Below are 14705 nucleotides of genomic sequence, written 5' to 3'. Positions count from 1 at the left end.
CAAACTGGTGTGTGTGGTTATCTTCCCCTCTTCCCAAGGTAGGAGTTAATTTCGAGTAGTGCTTGTCACTGTCAAGGCTATTTGCAGAATATGTGTCAGTCACCACGTTAGAGGCACTCCTGCTGAGTGGGGCAGGTTGGATGAGGCATTCCGCAGGAGAATGTGGGGGGTTGGAGGGTGGGGTGTTAGCAAGCTAGGTGTAGAGTGTTTGAGCTGATTCTTTGAGATACCCATGTATCTATGCTGGCCAGATGAATGGTAGTAGAAAGAAATGGTGTCCACCAGTTCTTGCATTCTTGGAGAGGTCTCTTAACAATTCCTGCCCTCCCCCCCGCCCCCAGTGTATGTTCTGAGATTAGTAAAATATCTCCTTCCCATATACTCCAGGCTCTTTTCAAACCGCTGCTTCAGTGCTGTATCTCAGTGAGGTTGTTTTTATACTGGATCTTTAAGGTGGGGACTCCATTTCCTGTAACCCTCTGGCTCTCCCAGAGCAGAGCCCACTGATTTTTAAAGTTCCCCAAGTTAAGTATGCTGATTTTAAAAACTTGTGAAGGTAAGTCCCTCTGGGTTTCAAAAGCCAGATGTCATGTGGACTCATCTTCCAAGTGCCAGTCCACCTTGTGTGGGGTCCCTGGTATGGGGTCTGTTCCTCTCCTTTCTCCATGCTTGTGGTGTCCTCCTCCCTTTTGTGGTTAGTCTCACTGGGTGTTTGGATCCCACCCATATCTGCCCCTTCTACCCTTTTCCATGTGGCCTCCTCTCTACAATTAACTGTATAGGGTATGTTCTACTAGTCTTTGGGTTGTTTTCTGGGTGAGTTGCACTGATGTGAATGTTATCTAGATGTGTCCATGGGATGAGGTGAGCTTAGGATCCTCTTCCTCTGCCATCTTCCCATGCTTCTCTTTGCACTTCTTTTTTTTTTTTTTTTTTTTTTCCCCAAACGGGAGCATTTATTTTCATTATTCTATCTCTCTTCCAATAATGTATGATGAGAAGAGGTTAATAATTTGCTAGTGGTTCATAGGAGTAATTCAGGAGGAATTGTATCTAGACTTATATTTTAAGTATGATGCTGTGATTGAATGAAGCTTTAGGACGGCTTGAATGGTAGTAAGCTTATTTTATATTTGAGAAAGATATGAATATTTATGGCTAAAAAGGTGGACTGTGGTAGAATGAATGATTGACCTCAACACATTACCCTTCCCTGAATTCATGCCTTTTCCCTTTTCCAATTTTTTAGTTTTTTTTTTCTATTAGAGGTGGAGTGTACTTCTCTGCCCCTTGACTTTGAGCTTGCTCAAGTAATGTCTCCTTATAGAGACATGATAGAGATCTATCCAATTGGATAGAGATCTATCCAATGATAGATCAACTTACAGGTAAAACACTCAATCCCCTTGCCCCAAAGTGGAAAAACTCTTAACAACCATCTCAACTGGACTCCCTGCAGGATCTGCTGAGCATAATTAGGACTGTATTGCAACTCAACTTCTCTTTTTTCCAATCCTGTTTCTTTACCCTCTCTTCCTCAGATGTTGCTCCCAATAGTACCCTCTAATGGAGATCTTACACATACACTTCCATCACAGGGTGTTCCTTCCGGAGAACCTAAACTGTGAAAAGCAACAGTAGAGAACAAAGAAATAGTAAATACTGAGAAAACATTAAGCATAGAATTCTGTACTCATCTAAATGACCATTCAAAAAAATCATGATACATGATAATACATGATAAAATTGAAGGAAAAAATTAATTAAAAATGTATATATTCTTCTAAAGGGAGAAAATTTAAAAACCTATCCAATTCTGTAGAATACAGGAAAGGAGTACAAAAGGATTCCAGGGAGGAAAAAGCATTTTAAAAGAAAGAACAAAATTAAATGGTAGAAAGAAATTCAAACATGTGAGTTATCACAATAAATTTATAAGCGAATGCCATCTTTTAGTTAAAATATTTTCAGATTGCTCTGAAAGTAACAGACACATCTAAAACTTAAGGGTACAGAACGGGTGAAACCAAAGAGGAGAAAACTGAACAAATACTAACCAAAGGAAAGCTGATATATCACTAATGATAAAAAAATTAATATTTATTTTTAAAATAAAAACAACTATTTAGAGAATACAGGGTTCCTACATAATTATTTAAAGCAAGAAAAATTCATTTAAAACAAGAAAATTTGATATAATTTCAAAATATACACAACTAAAAATAACTTCATATAGAAATGTACAAATTCACAAATGTAGTGAGATAATTTAATCTCATTCTTTTTAAGGTTAATATTTGTGTTGGGGCGCCTGCGTGGCTCAGTTGGTTGGGTGTCCGACTTAGGCTCAGGTCGTGATCTTGCAGTCCGTGAGTTCAAGCCCCGCATCAGACCCTGTGCTGGCAGCTCAGAGCCTGGAGCCTGCTTTGGATTCTGTGTCTCCCTCTCCCTCTGCCCCTCCCCCGCTCCTGCTCTGTGTCTCTTACTCTCAAAAATGAATAAATGTTAAAAAGAAAATTTTTAAAGATTAATATTTGTGTTTATTAATGGAGCTAGGAGGCAAAAATGTTAGTAAGGATGTAAAAATTTGACATAATTAATAACTTGATATGGTGGACATAAAATGACTGCTTCCAAAAATTAGAGAATATATAATTAGAAATTTTACATTGATATAATCCTACTTGTCTATTTTTGCTTTTGTTGCCTGTGCTTTTGGTTTCATATCCAAGAAAACACTGTAAAAACCAATGTCAGGAATATCTGTTAATATGTTTTCTTCTAGGAGTTTTATGGTTTCAGATCTTAAGTTTTAGTGTTAAATCCATTTTGAGTTTTTTTTTGTGTGTGTACAGGGTGAAACAAAGGTCCAGTTTCATTCTTTTTCATGTGAATATCCAGTTTTCACAACACAGTTAATTGAAGAGATTATCCTGTCCCAATTGTGTATTTTTAGCACCCTTTTCATATTTATATCTATGTGGATTTATTTCCAGACTCTCTATTCTGTTCTGTTGGTCTATATATCTGTTTTTATGCCAGTACCATACTGTTTTGATTACTGTAGCTAAAAACCAACAAAATGAAAAAGTAAAGTATGGGATGTGAGAATATATTTACCAACCATGTATCTGATAAAGGGTTAATATCTAAAATATATAAGAAACTCCTATGAATCAGTTGCATAGAAACCCAAATAACCTGATTTTTTATAATGGGCAGAGGAACTGATAAGACATTTCTATAAAGAAGACACACAAATGACAAACAAGTACATGAAAAGTTGTTTATTTTTTTTTATTTTTTTATTTTTTTTTATTATGTGAAATTTATTGTCAAATTGGTTTCCATATAACACCCAGTGCTCATCCCAAAAGGTGCCCTCCTCAATATCCATCACCCACCCTCTCCTCCCTCCCACCCCCCATCAACCCTCAGTTTGCTCTCAGTTTTTAACAGTCTCTTATGCTTTGGCTCTCTCCCACTCTAATCTCTTTTTTTTTTTTTTTTTTCCTTTTCTTTTTTCCTCCCCCTCCCCCATGGGTTCCTGCTAAGTCTCTCAGGATCCACATAAGAGTGAAACCATATGGTATCTGTCTTTCTATGTATGGCTTATTTCACTTAGCATCACACTCTCCAGTTCCATCCACGTTGCTACAAAAGGCCATATTTCATTTTTTCTCATTGCCACGTAGTATTCCATTGTGTATATAAACCACAATTTCTTTATCCATTCATCAATTGATGGACATTTAGGCTCTTTCCATAATTTGGCTATTGTTGAGAGTGCTGCTATGAACATTGGGGTACAAGTGCCCCTATGCATCAGTACTCCTGTATCCCTTGGATAAATTCCTAGCAGTGCTATTGCTGGGTCATAGGGTAGGTCTATTTTTAATTTTCTGAGGAACCTCCACACTGCTTTCCAGAGCGGCTGCACCAATTTGCATTCCCACCAAGAGTGCAAGAGGGTTCCCGTTTCTCCACATCCTCTCCAGCATCTATAGTCTCCTGATTTGTTCATTTTGGCCACTCTGACTGGCGTGAGGTGATACCTGAGTGTGGTTTTGATTTGTATTTCCCTGATAAGGAGCGACGCTGAACATCTTTTCATGTGCCTGTTGGCCATCCGGATGTCTTCTTTAGAGAAGTGTCTATTCATGTTTTCTGCCCATTTCTTCACTGGGTTATTTGTTTTTTGGGTGTGGAGTTTGGTGAGCTCTTTATAGATTTTGGATACTAGCCCTTGGTCCGATATGTCATTTGCAAATATCTTTTCCCATTCCGTTGGTTGCCTTTTAGTTTTGTTGGTTGTTTCCTTTGCTGTGCAGAAGCTTTTTATCTTCATAAGGTCCCAGTAATTCACTTTTGCTTTTAATTCCCTTGCCTTTGGGGATGTGTCGAGTAAGAGATTGCTATGGCTGAGGTCAGAGAGGTCTTTTCCTGCTTTCTCCTCTAAGGTTTTGATGGTTTCCTGTCTCACATTCAGGTCCTTTATCCATTTTGAGTTTATTTTTGTGAATGGTGTGAGAAAGTGGTCTAGCTTCAACCTTCTGCATGTTGCTGTCCAGTTCTCCCAGCACCATTTGTTAAAGAGGCTGTCTTTTTTCCATTGGATGTTCTTTCCTGCTTTGTCAAAGATGAGTTGGCCATACGTTTGTGGGTCTAGTTCTGGGGTTTCTATTCTATTCCATTGGTCTATGTGTCTGTTTTTGTGCCAATACCATACTGTCTTGATGATGACAGCTTTGTGGTAGAGGCGAAAGTCTGGGATTGTGATGCCTCCTGCTTTGGTCTTCTTCTTCAAAATTCCTTTGGCTATTCGGGGCCTTTTGTGGTTCCATATGTATTTTAGGATTGCTTGTTCTAGTTTCGAGAAGAATGCTGGTGCAATTTTGATTGGGATTGCATTGAATGTGTAGATAGCTTTGGGTAGAATTGACATTTTGACAATATTTATTTTTCCAATCCATGAGCAGGGAATGTCTTTCCATTTCTTTAATCTTCTTCAATTACCTTCATAAGCTTTCTATAGTTTTCAGCATACAGATCTTTTACATCTTTGGTTAGATTTATCCCTAGGTATTTTATGCTTCTTGGTGCAATTGTGAATGGGATCAGTTTCTTTATTTGTCTTTCTGTTGCTTCATTGTTAGTGTATAAGAATGCAACTGATTTCTGTACATTGATTTTGTATCCTGCAACTTTGCTGAATTCATGTATCAATTCTAGCAGACTTTTGGTGGAGTCTATCGGATTTTCCATGTATAATATCATGTCATCTGCAAAAAGCGAAAGCTTGATTTCATCTTTGCCAATTTTGATGCCTTTGATTTCCTTTTGTTGTCTGATTGCTGATGCTAGCACTTCCAGCACTATGTTAAACAACAGCGGTGAGAGTGGGCATCCCTGTCGTGTTCCTGATCTCAGGGAAAAAGCTCTCAGTTTTTCCCCGTTGAGGATGATGTTAGCTGTGGGCTTTTCATAAATGGCTTTTATGATCTTTAAGTATGTTCCTTCTATCCCGACTTTCTCAAGGGTTTTTATTAAGAAAGGGTGCTGGATTTTGTCAAAGGCCTTTTCTGCATCGATTGACAGGATCATATGGTTCTTCTCTTTTTTTTTGTTAATGTGATGTATCACGTTGATTGATTTGCGAATGTTGAACCAGCCCTGCATCCCAGGAATGAATCCCACTTGATCATGGTGAATAATTCTTTTTATATGCCGTTGAATTCAATTTGCTAGTATCTTATTGAGAATTTTTGCATCCATATTCATCAGGGATATTGGCCGGTAGTTCTCTTTTTTTACTGGGTCTCTGTCTGGTTTAGGAATCAAAGTAATACTGGCTTCATAGAATGAGTCTGGAAGTTTTCCTTCCCTTTCTATTTCTTGGAATAGCTTGAGAAGGATAGGTATTATCTCTGCTTTAAACGTCTGGTAGAACTCCCCTGGGAAGCCATCTGGTCCTGGACTCTTATTTGTTGGGAGATTTTTGATAACCGATTCAATTTCTTCACTGGTTATGGGTCTGTTCAGGCTTTCTATTTCCTCCTGATTGAGTTTTGGAAGAGTGTGGGTGTTCAGGAATTTGTCCATTTCCTCCAGGTTGTCCAGTTTGTTGGCATATAATTTTTCATAGTATTCCCTGATAATTGTTTGTATCTCTGAGGGATTGGTTGTAATAATTCCATTTTCATTCATGATTTTATCTATTTGGGTCATCTCCCTCTTCTTTTTGAGAAGCCTGGCTAGAGGTTTGTCAATTTTATTTATTTTTTCAAAAACCAACTCTTGGTTTCGTTGATCTGCTCTACAGTTTTTTTTAGATTCTATATTGTTTATTTCTGCTCTGATCTTTATTATTTCTCTTCTTCTGCTGGGTTTGGGGTGTCTTTGCTGTTCTGCTTCTATTTCCTTTAGGTGTGCTGTTAGATTTTGTATTTGGGATTTTTCTTGTTTCTTGAGATAGGCCTGGATTGCAATGTATTTTCCTCTCAGGACTGCCTTCGCTGCATCCCAAAGCGTTTGGATTGTTGTATTTTCATTTTCGTTTGTTTCCATATATTTTTTAATTTCTTCTCTAATTGCCTGGTTGACCCACTCATTCGTTAGTAGGGTGTTCTTTAACCTCCATGTTTTTGGAGGTTTTCCAGACTTTTTTCTGTGGTTGATTTCAAGCTTCATAGCATTGTGGTCTGAAAGTATGCATGGTATAATTTCAATTCTGGTAAACTTATGAAGGGCTGTTTTGTGACCCAGTATATGATCTATCTTGGAGAATGTTCCATGTGCACTCGAGAAGAAAGTATATTCTGTTGCTTTGGGATGCAGAGTTCTAAATATATCTGTCAAGTCCATCTGATCCAATGTCTCATTCAGGGCCCTTGTTTCTTTATTGACCGTGTGTCTAGATGATCTATCCATTTCTGTAAGTGGAGTGTAAAAGTCCCCTGCAATTACCACATTCTTATCAATAAGGTTGCTTATGTTTATGAGTAGTTGTTTTATATATTTGGGGGCTCCGGTATTCGGCGCATAGACATTTATAATTGTTAGCTCTTCCTGATGAATAGACCCTGTAACTATTATATAATGTCCTTCTTCATCTCTTGTTACAGCCTTTAATTTAAAGTCTAGTTTGTCTGATATAAGTATGGCTACTCCAGCTTTCTTTTGGCTTCCAGTAGCATGATAAATAGTTCTCCATCCCCTCACTCTCAATCTAAAGGTGTCCTCAGGTCTAAAATGAGTCTCTTGTAGACAGCAAATAGATGGGTCTTGTTTGTTTATCCATTCTGATACCCTATGTCTTTTGGTTGGCGCATTTAATCCATTTACATTCAGTGTTATTATAGAAAGATACGGGCTTAGAGTCATTGTGATGTCTGTATGTTTTATGCTTGTAGTGTTGTCTCTGGTGCTTTGTCTCACAGGGTCCCCCTTAGGATCTCTTGTAGGGCTGGTTTAGTGGTGACAAATTCCTTCAGTTTTTGTTTGTTTGGGAAGACCTTTATCTCTCCTTCTATTCTAAATGACAGACTTGCTGGATAAAGGATTCTCGGCTACATATTTTTCCTGTTTAGCACACTGAAAATCTCGTGCCAATTCTTTCTGGCCTGCCAAGTTTCAAAAGAGAGATCAGTCACGAGTCTTATAGGTCTCCCTTTATATGTGAGGGCACGTTTACCCCTTGCTGCTTTCAGAATTCTCTCTGTATCCTTGTATTTTGCCAGTTTCACTATGATATGTCGTGCAGAAGATCGATTCAAGTTACGTCTCAAGGGAGTTCTCTGTGCCTCTTGGATTTCAATGCCTTTTTCCTTCCCCAGTTCAGGGAAGTTCTCAGCTATTATTTCTTCAAGTACCCCTTCAGCACCTTTCCCTCTCTCTTCCTCCTCTGGGATACCAATTATGCGTATATTATTTCTTTTTAGTGTATCACTTAGTTCTCTAATTTTCCCCTCATACTCCTGGATTTTTTTATCTCTCTTTTTCTCAGCTTCCTCTTTTGCCATAACTTTATCTTCTAGTTCACCTATTCTCTCCTCTGCCTCTTCAATCCGAGCCGTGGTGGTTTCCATTTTGTTTTGCATTTCATTTAAAGCGTTTTTCAGCTCCTCGTGACTGTTCCTTAGTCCCTTGATCTCTGTAGCAAGAGATTCTGTGCTGTCCTCTATACTGTTTTCAAGCCCAGTGATTAATTTTATGACTATTATTCTAAATTCACTTTCTGTTATATTATTTAAATCCTTTTTAATCAGCTCATTAGCTGTTGTTATTTCCTGGAGATTCTTCTGAGGGGAATTCTTCCGCTTGGTCATTTTGGATAGTCCCTGGAGTGGTGAGGACCTGCAGGGCACTTCCCTTGTGCTGTGGTGTATAACTGGAGTTGGTGGGCGGGGCCACAGTCCGAGCTGATGTCTGCCCCCAGCTCACCGCTGGGGCCACAGTCAGACTGGTGTGTGCCTTCTCTTCCCCTCTCCTAGGGTTGGGATTCACTGTGGGGTGGCGTGGCCCGTCTGGGCTACTTGCACACTGCCAGGCTTGTGATGCTGGGGATCTGGCGTGTTAGCTGGGGTGGGTAGGCAAGGTGCACGGGGGCAGGAGGGGCAGGCTTAGCTCGCTTCTCCTTAGGTGATCCACTTCAGGAGGTGCCCTGTGGCAGTGGGAGGGAGTCAGATCCGCTGCCGGAGGTTTGGCTCCGCAGAAGCACAGAGTTGGGTGTTTGCGCGGAGCGAGCAAGTTCCCTGGCAGTAACTGGTTCTCTTTGGGATTTTGGCTGGGGGATGGGCGGGGGAGATGGCGCTGGCGAGCGCCATTGTTCCCCACCAAACTGAGCTCTGTTGTCCAGGGGCTCAGCAGCTCTCCCTCCCTTTGTCCTCCAGCCTTCCCGCTTTCCGAACAGAGCTGTTAACTTATGACCTCCCAGACGCTAAGTCGCGCTTGCTGTCGGAACACAGTCCGTCAGGCCCCTCCGCTTTTGCCTGCCAGACGGGGGCTCTGCTTGGCTGGCGAGCCGCCCCTCCGCCCCGGCTCCCTCCCGCCAGTCCGTGGAGCGCGCACCGCCTTGCCGCCCTTCCTACCCTCTTTCGTGCGCCTCTTGTCTGCGCTTGGCTCCGGCGACTCCGTTCTGCTAATCCTCTGGCGGTTTTCTGGGTTATTTAGGCAGATGTAGGTGGAATCTAAGTGATCAGCAGGACGTGAGGTGAGCCCAGCGTCCTCCTACGCCGCCATCTTCCCTCCTTCGAAAAGTTGTTTAATGTCACTAATCATCAGGGAACTACAAATCAAAACTACTATGAGATATCACACCTGTTATGATGGAATCTATCAAAAACCAACCAACTAAAGAAAATGTAATAAATATTGGTGAGAATATGGATAAAAGGGAACTCTTGTACATGGTTAATGAAAATGTAAATTTGTCACATTGGAAAAAAATACAGACGTTACTCAAAAAACTAAGAATACAACAAAAATATGATTCAGGAATCCTACTTCTGGGCATATCCAAAGGAATTAAAACCAGGTCTTGAAGAGATATCTGCATTCCCATGTTAAGTGCAGCATTATTTACAATAGCCAAGACATGGAGGCAACTTAAATGTCCATTGAAGTACAAATGAATAAAGGAAATGTGGTATATACATACAATGAATATTAACCAGGAGAAAGAAGAAAATTCTTTTTGCAACAATATGGATGAACCTGGAGTAAATTATGCTAAGTGAAGTAAACCAGACACAGAGAGCAAATACTGTATTATACCACTCATATGTTGAATCTAAAGTAGTCAAACTCATAGAAACAAAGAGTGAAGTAGTCCAGGGTTTGGAGGAGGAAAACAGGTATTAGTCAAAGGGTGCAAAGGTTAGGTTATACAAGATAAATAATTCCTGGAGATCTGCTGTACATCATAGTGCCAATGGTTAAAAATACTGTATTGTATACCTAAAAATTTGCTAAGAGAGTAGATCTTAAGTGTTCTTATCACAGAAAATGATAATGAATTACAAGTAGGGGGTGCCTGGCTGGCTTAGAAGAGCATGCACCTCTTGATCTTGGGGTTGTGAGTTTGAGCCCCACATTGTGTGCAGAGATTACTAAAAAAGAAAAGAAATGAGAATATAAATTGGTGCACCCACTATGGAAAACAGTATGGAGGTTCCTCAAAAAATTTTAAAATAGAACTACCATATGGTCTAGCAATTCCACTTCTGGTATTTATATAAAGAAAACATCTGGTATTTATATAAAGAAAACAAAATCACTGTCTGGAAAAGATATCTACACCCCCATGTTCTTTGCAGCATTATTTACAACAACCAAGACATGAAACAACCTAGTTATCAATTGACAAATGAACAGATAAAGAAAATGTGGTGTTTATATACAATGGAATATTATTCAGCCATAGAACAGAAAGAAATTTTGCCATTTGCAAAAATATGGACAGACCTTGAGGGTGTTATGTACAGCATGGTAACTATAGTTAATAATACTGTATTGTATGTATATTTGAAAGTTGCTAAGAGAAAAAAATTATGAAAATTGTCACCACAACAAAATTGTAACTATGTCTGGTGATGTATGTCAACTTATTGTAATCAATCATTGTGGTGTGTGTGTGTGTGTGTGTGTGTGTGTGTGTGTGTATACACATCAGAATGATTATGTATAAATATACAATATACATACACATATATATAATGTATATCTAAAACTAATATGATACTAGATGTGAGTTATATATCAGTAAAATAATATTTTTTAAAGCATGTAGGAAATAAAAAGTTACAAACCAAAAGTACAATAATACTGGCTTTTATATTTACCTATTTGATTACCTTTTCCAGAGTTGTTACTATGGATTTGAGTTACTGTCTAGTGTCCTATCCTTTCAACCTGAAAGACTCATTTAGCATTTCTTTTAAAGCAGAAATATTAGTGACAAACTCCCCCAGCTTTTGTTGATATGGGAGTGCCTTAATTCTTGTTAATTTTTACATTTTTTAATGTTTATTTTATTTCTGAAAGAGAGCATGAGTAGAGGAGGAGAGAGAGGGAGACACAGAATTGGAAGCAGGCTCCAGACTCTGAGCTGTCAGCACAGAGCCCTAGGCGAGGCTTGAACTCACAAGCCATGAGATCATGACCTGAGCCGAAGTCACATGCTCAACCAACTGAACCACCTGGCACCCCCTTGTTCATTTTTTTAAAGGATGGTTTTGCTTGTTACTGAATTATAGTTGACAGTATTTTCTATGTACTGATGTATGTAGTTTCTGATGCGAAACTGACTGCTAATCTTACTGAAGAACTTTTGTATATGATGAGTCTTTTCGTGTTCCATTTGAGTTCTTGCTTTGTCTTTTTCTTTTGGCAGTTTGATTGATAATATGCTTTGGTGTTTATCTCTTTTGAGTTTATCCTTCTTGGAGCTTGCTAAGCATTTAGATGTGTAGATGTGTAGATTCATGCCTTTCATCATATTTGGGAAATGTTTGGGAATTATGTCTTCAAATATTCTTTCCAATCTTTTCATTCCTCTGTGATTCCCATAATGTGTATATTGGTGCACTTGAAGATGCCAAAATTCTTTTTGATTCAGAATTTCTCTTTGGTTCCTTTTTATAATTTCTGTCTCTATATTCTCATTTTGTTTATACATCATTTTCTTAGTTTCCTTTATTCTTTGTCCATGGGTCCTTTTAGCTCTTTGAGCACATTTAAGAAAGTTGTTTAAAAATATTTGTCTAGTAAGTCCAATTTCTGTTTTTTTCTCAGGGGTTATTCCTATCAATTTATTTTTATGAATGTCCATATTTCCTGTTTCTTTGTATGCCTTTTAATTTTTTCTGGAAATTGGAAATTTTAAATATTATAATGCAATTCTGGGAATTAGATTTTCCTCCTTCATCAAGGGTTATTGCTGTTGATTTTTTGAGGGCTGCAGTCATCAGTTTCTTTAGCGACCTATTCAAGCTTTTTTTTTTCTTTTTGCAAAGACTGTATTCCTCGTCATTTGTGGTCAGTCATTGTCTTTCTGTTCCATTATCTCAGTGGCCAGCTAATGACTTCACAGATTTTCTTAAACACAAAAATTTAGTTGTCCTTTTCTTTATTGACCAGTCCCCTGGATGCTATAAGTTTTGCATTAGATTTAGAGTTTGAAATAGTTGATCTTGCAAGTGATGAATCACTACATTCTACCCCTGAAACCATTTTACACTATATATTAACTAACTTGGATTTAAATAAAATTAAAAAATAAAAATTTTCTGTGAAAGGAGGAAAAAAAGAAATAGTTGATCTCCATCTTTGACAGTTTATATTTATTTCAATGGAGAGAACAGTTCTGTAAGTACTCTACCATTTTCCTTAATGTCACTTCTCCCTTCTCTTTTGCTATATACTTTCTCTGATATTAATCTTATTTTTATTTTATCCTTTTAAGTTACAAAATATTTTTGTTTCATGTGGCTTGGAAAGAGCAAGAATAGGTCAATGATATAGAAAAATAATGCCACTTTTAAAAATGATTGTCACTTCCTACCTTAACAACTTACTAATACAATGTTTAAGCTATGCAAGTTATCTCACCACCTCCAGTTGCACTGATTACATTGTAAATGAATTACTTTCCTTAATATGATAAAGCCAAGTGGTAACATTGGATCTCATTTCATTACTTAAAACCATCAATATGCTATTTAAAAGTCATATTGATATTTAATCAATTTTTCTATTCCTTTTTTTTAATTTCAGAGTCACCGTCATTCAGTTAGCACAAGGAATGAAACTGTAAATCTTACTGATGCTGAGGGTAAGTTATTTGTATATATACTGTTTTGATTTTCAAATATTCAGTGAAATTGAGAATGAGAACTCACCTAAAATAATTACGATCAAGACTTTCTTCAAAATATAAATTATACTATGATGTTTTGTAACTATTGGCACAAAAAATGTATGGAATTTTAATATTAATGGGAAATTAAGCAAAGCAAATTAAAATCCTTTATAATATTTATTTTACATGATTATATTATTACTAAACCATCTATTATGTTTATGTTTGTTTACAAATGTTTTGTCTACCCTGTAAATCTACCTAGTGAAGAGATTTTTCTGATCCAAAAAGATGTTCACCTTATCATTATGAAGACACGTTTGACATATCAGTAAACCCAAAGGAGATAATCAAAATATTTAACAACTCGTACATGCATAAGCATGGAACAAGCAAATTAGACAATACCATTGGGTCAGAGTTCTGGTGAACCCTACTATACTTTATTGGGATGAAAGGAAATGGAGATTTCTAAGGGAATCAGACAACTAGGGCAATGAATGTAAAGTGGACATTTGAACATCTTGAGGCAAAATTTTTATAAATGAATACAGAAATGTTTTAATATTTAACAATTGTAACAGTCATAATTGTGTAGTGATTGAATAGCCATCCAGAGGAGATGGCAGTAATCTAACTAAAATGAAGAGAAAATAAGATAACTAGAACACTTGACAGGAATGATGAGCAAACAAGCACACTTTTTTGTAACATGGAAAAAGTTCTCCAATACCCAACTTATGGGATATCAGATGACAGTGTACTTGAGAAGTATGTTTTTAGAACAAAGCCCCCAAAAGGGAAATTTTGCTTATTTGAATAGTTGACTATAGTGAAATAAAGATAATTAGAAATTAATGCCTTAGGCATATATGTTTTGTATTTATATATGTATACATATGTATATGTATTTATACACTTGTTCTATACATTAATACCAATTCTAAAAACATATGGGGGTACAAGAAGCTATTTTGTAATATAGGATGTCGGTTTCAGGAATTAATACTTTAAATGTCAGGAAAGTTTGGGGTGCCTGGGTGGCTCAGTTGGTTGAGCATCTGACTTTGGCTTGGGTCATGATCTCCTGGTTCACAGGTTCAAGCTCTGTATCAGGCTTTGTGCTTACAGCTCAGAGCCTGGAGCCTCCCTCTCTGTCTGCCCCTCCCCAATTCACTCTCTCTCTCTCTCTCTCTCTCTCTGTCTCTCTCAAAAATAGGTATTTAAAAATATTTTTTAAAATAAATGTCAGAAAAATTTTTATCAAGTAATAGAAAATATTTCTGAGGTGATAAACTGTATCTCACCCCTGCCTTGCTACTAGTTCTGTGACCTTAGGTAATCATTTGTCTTGCAAAAGCCTTAATTTTCCCATTTTCAAAATGAAAGCATAGAACTAGATACTAAGAATAAAGTTTTCAGAACTTTCCTTGTCATTGCCTGACATTGCCTTACTCAATCATCATAGTTTTGTAAACACTTCCCATACATTTATTTGATCTTCATACAGCACTGTATGGTTCACACTGATCCAGTCACCTCTGAAAGGTGAAGAACCTTTATAAGCAGCATCAAATCAAATATGGGATTGGAAAGAACATCTATAGCATACCTTTTTAAAAATAAGTAAATGCTTAGAGAGAAAACAGGACTTAATTCCTTTTTGCTCACTTCTATCTTGCTCTTGGGCTTTCTCATCTTTACAATGGGAGAAATGATTTTAAGATGACTGGGTTTCCTATTTCTAAGTCTATATTCCTAAATTTATATCTGAATAGAGCTTTAAAAAATTAAGATTCCTAAATACATATTTTAAATGGTTTTGTTATAATTTAAAAACAAACAA

General features: G+C 37.5%; 1 protein-coding gene across 8 annotated transcripts in view; it reads left to right on the top strand.

Moving 5' to 3' along the window:
- C2CD6 (C2 calcium dependent domain containing 6) overlaps positions 1–14705 on the top strand; it is a 178184-nt gene that overhangs the window by 116503 nt on the left and 46976 nt on the right. For all 8 annotated transcript variants that reach the window (XM_045480740.1, XM_045480738.1, XM_045480742.1 and 5 more), the window contains one exon: positions 12775–12832. In XM_045480740.1, coding sequence (XP_045336696.1) covers positions 12775–12832 — 58 coding nt within the window. The remainder of the gene's footprint in view (positions 1–12774; positions 12833–14705) is intronic.

Source organism: Leopardus geoffroyi, chromosome C1 (genome assembly GCF_018350155.1).
Source record: "Leopardus geoffroyi isolate Oge1 chromosome C1, O.geoffroyi_Oge1_pat1.0, whole genome shotgun sequence".
Taxonomy (NCBI): Eukaryota; Metazoa; Chordata; class Mammalia; order Carnivora; family Felidae; genus Leopardus; species Leopardus geoffroyi.
Note: the sequence above shows the minus strand (reverse complement) of the source record. Positions and strands in the feature narration are given on the sequence as shown.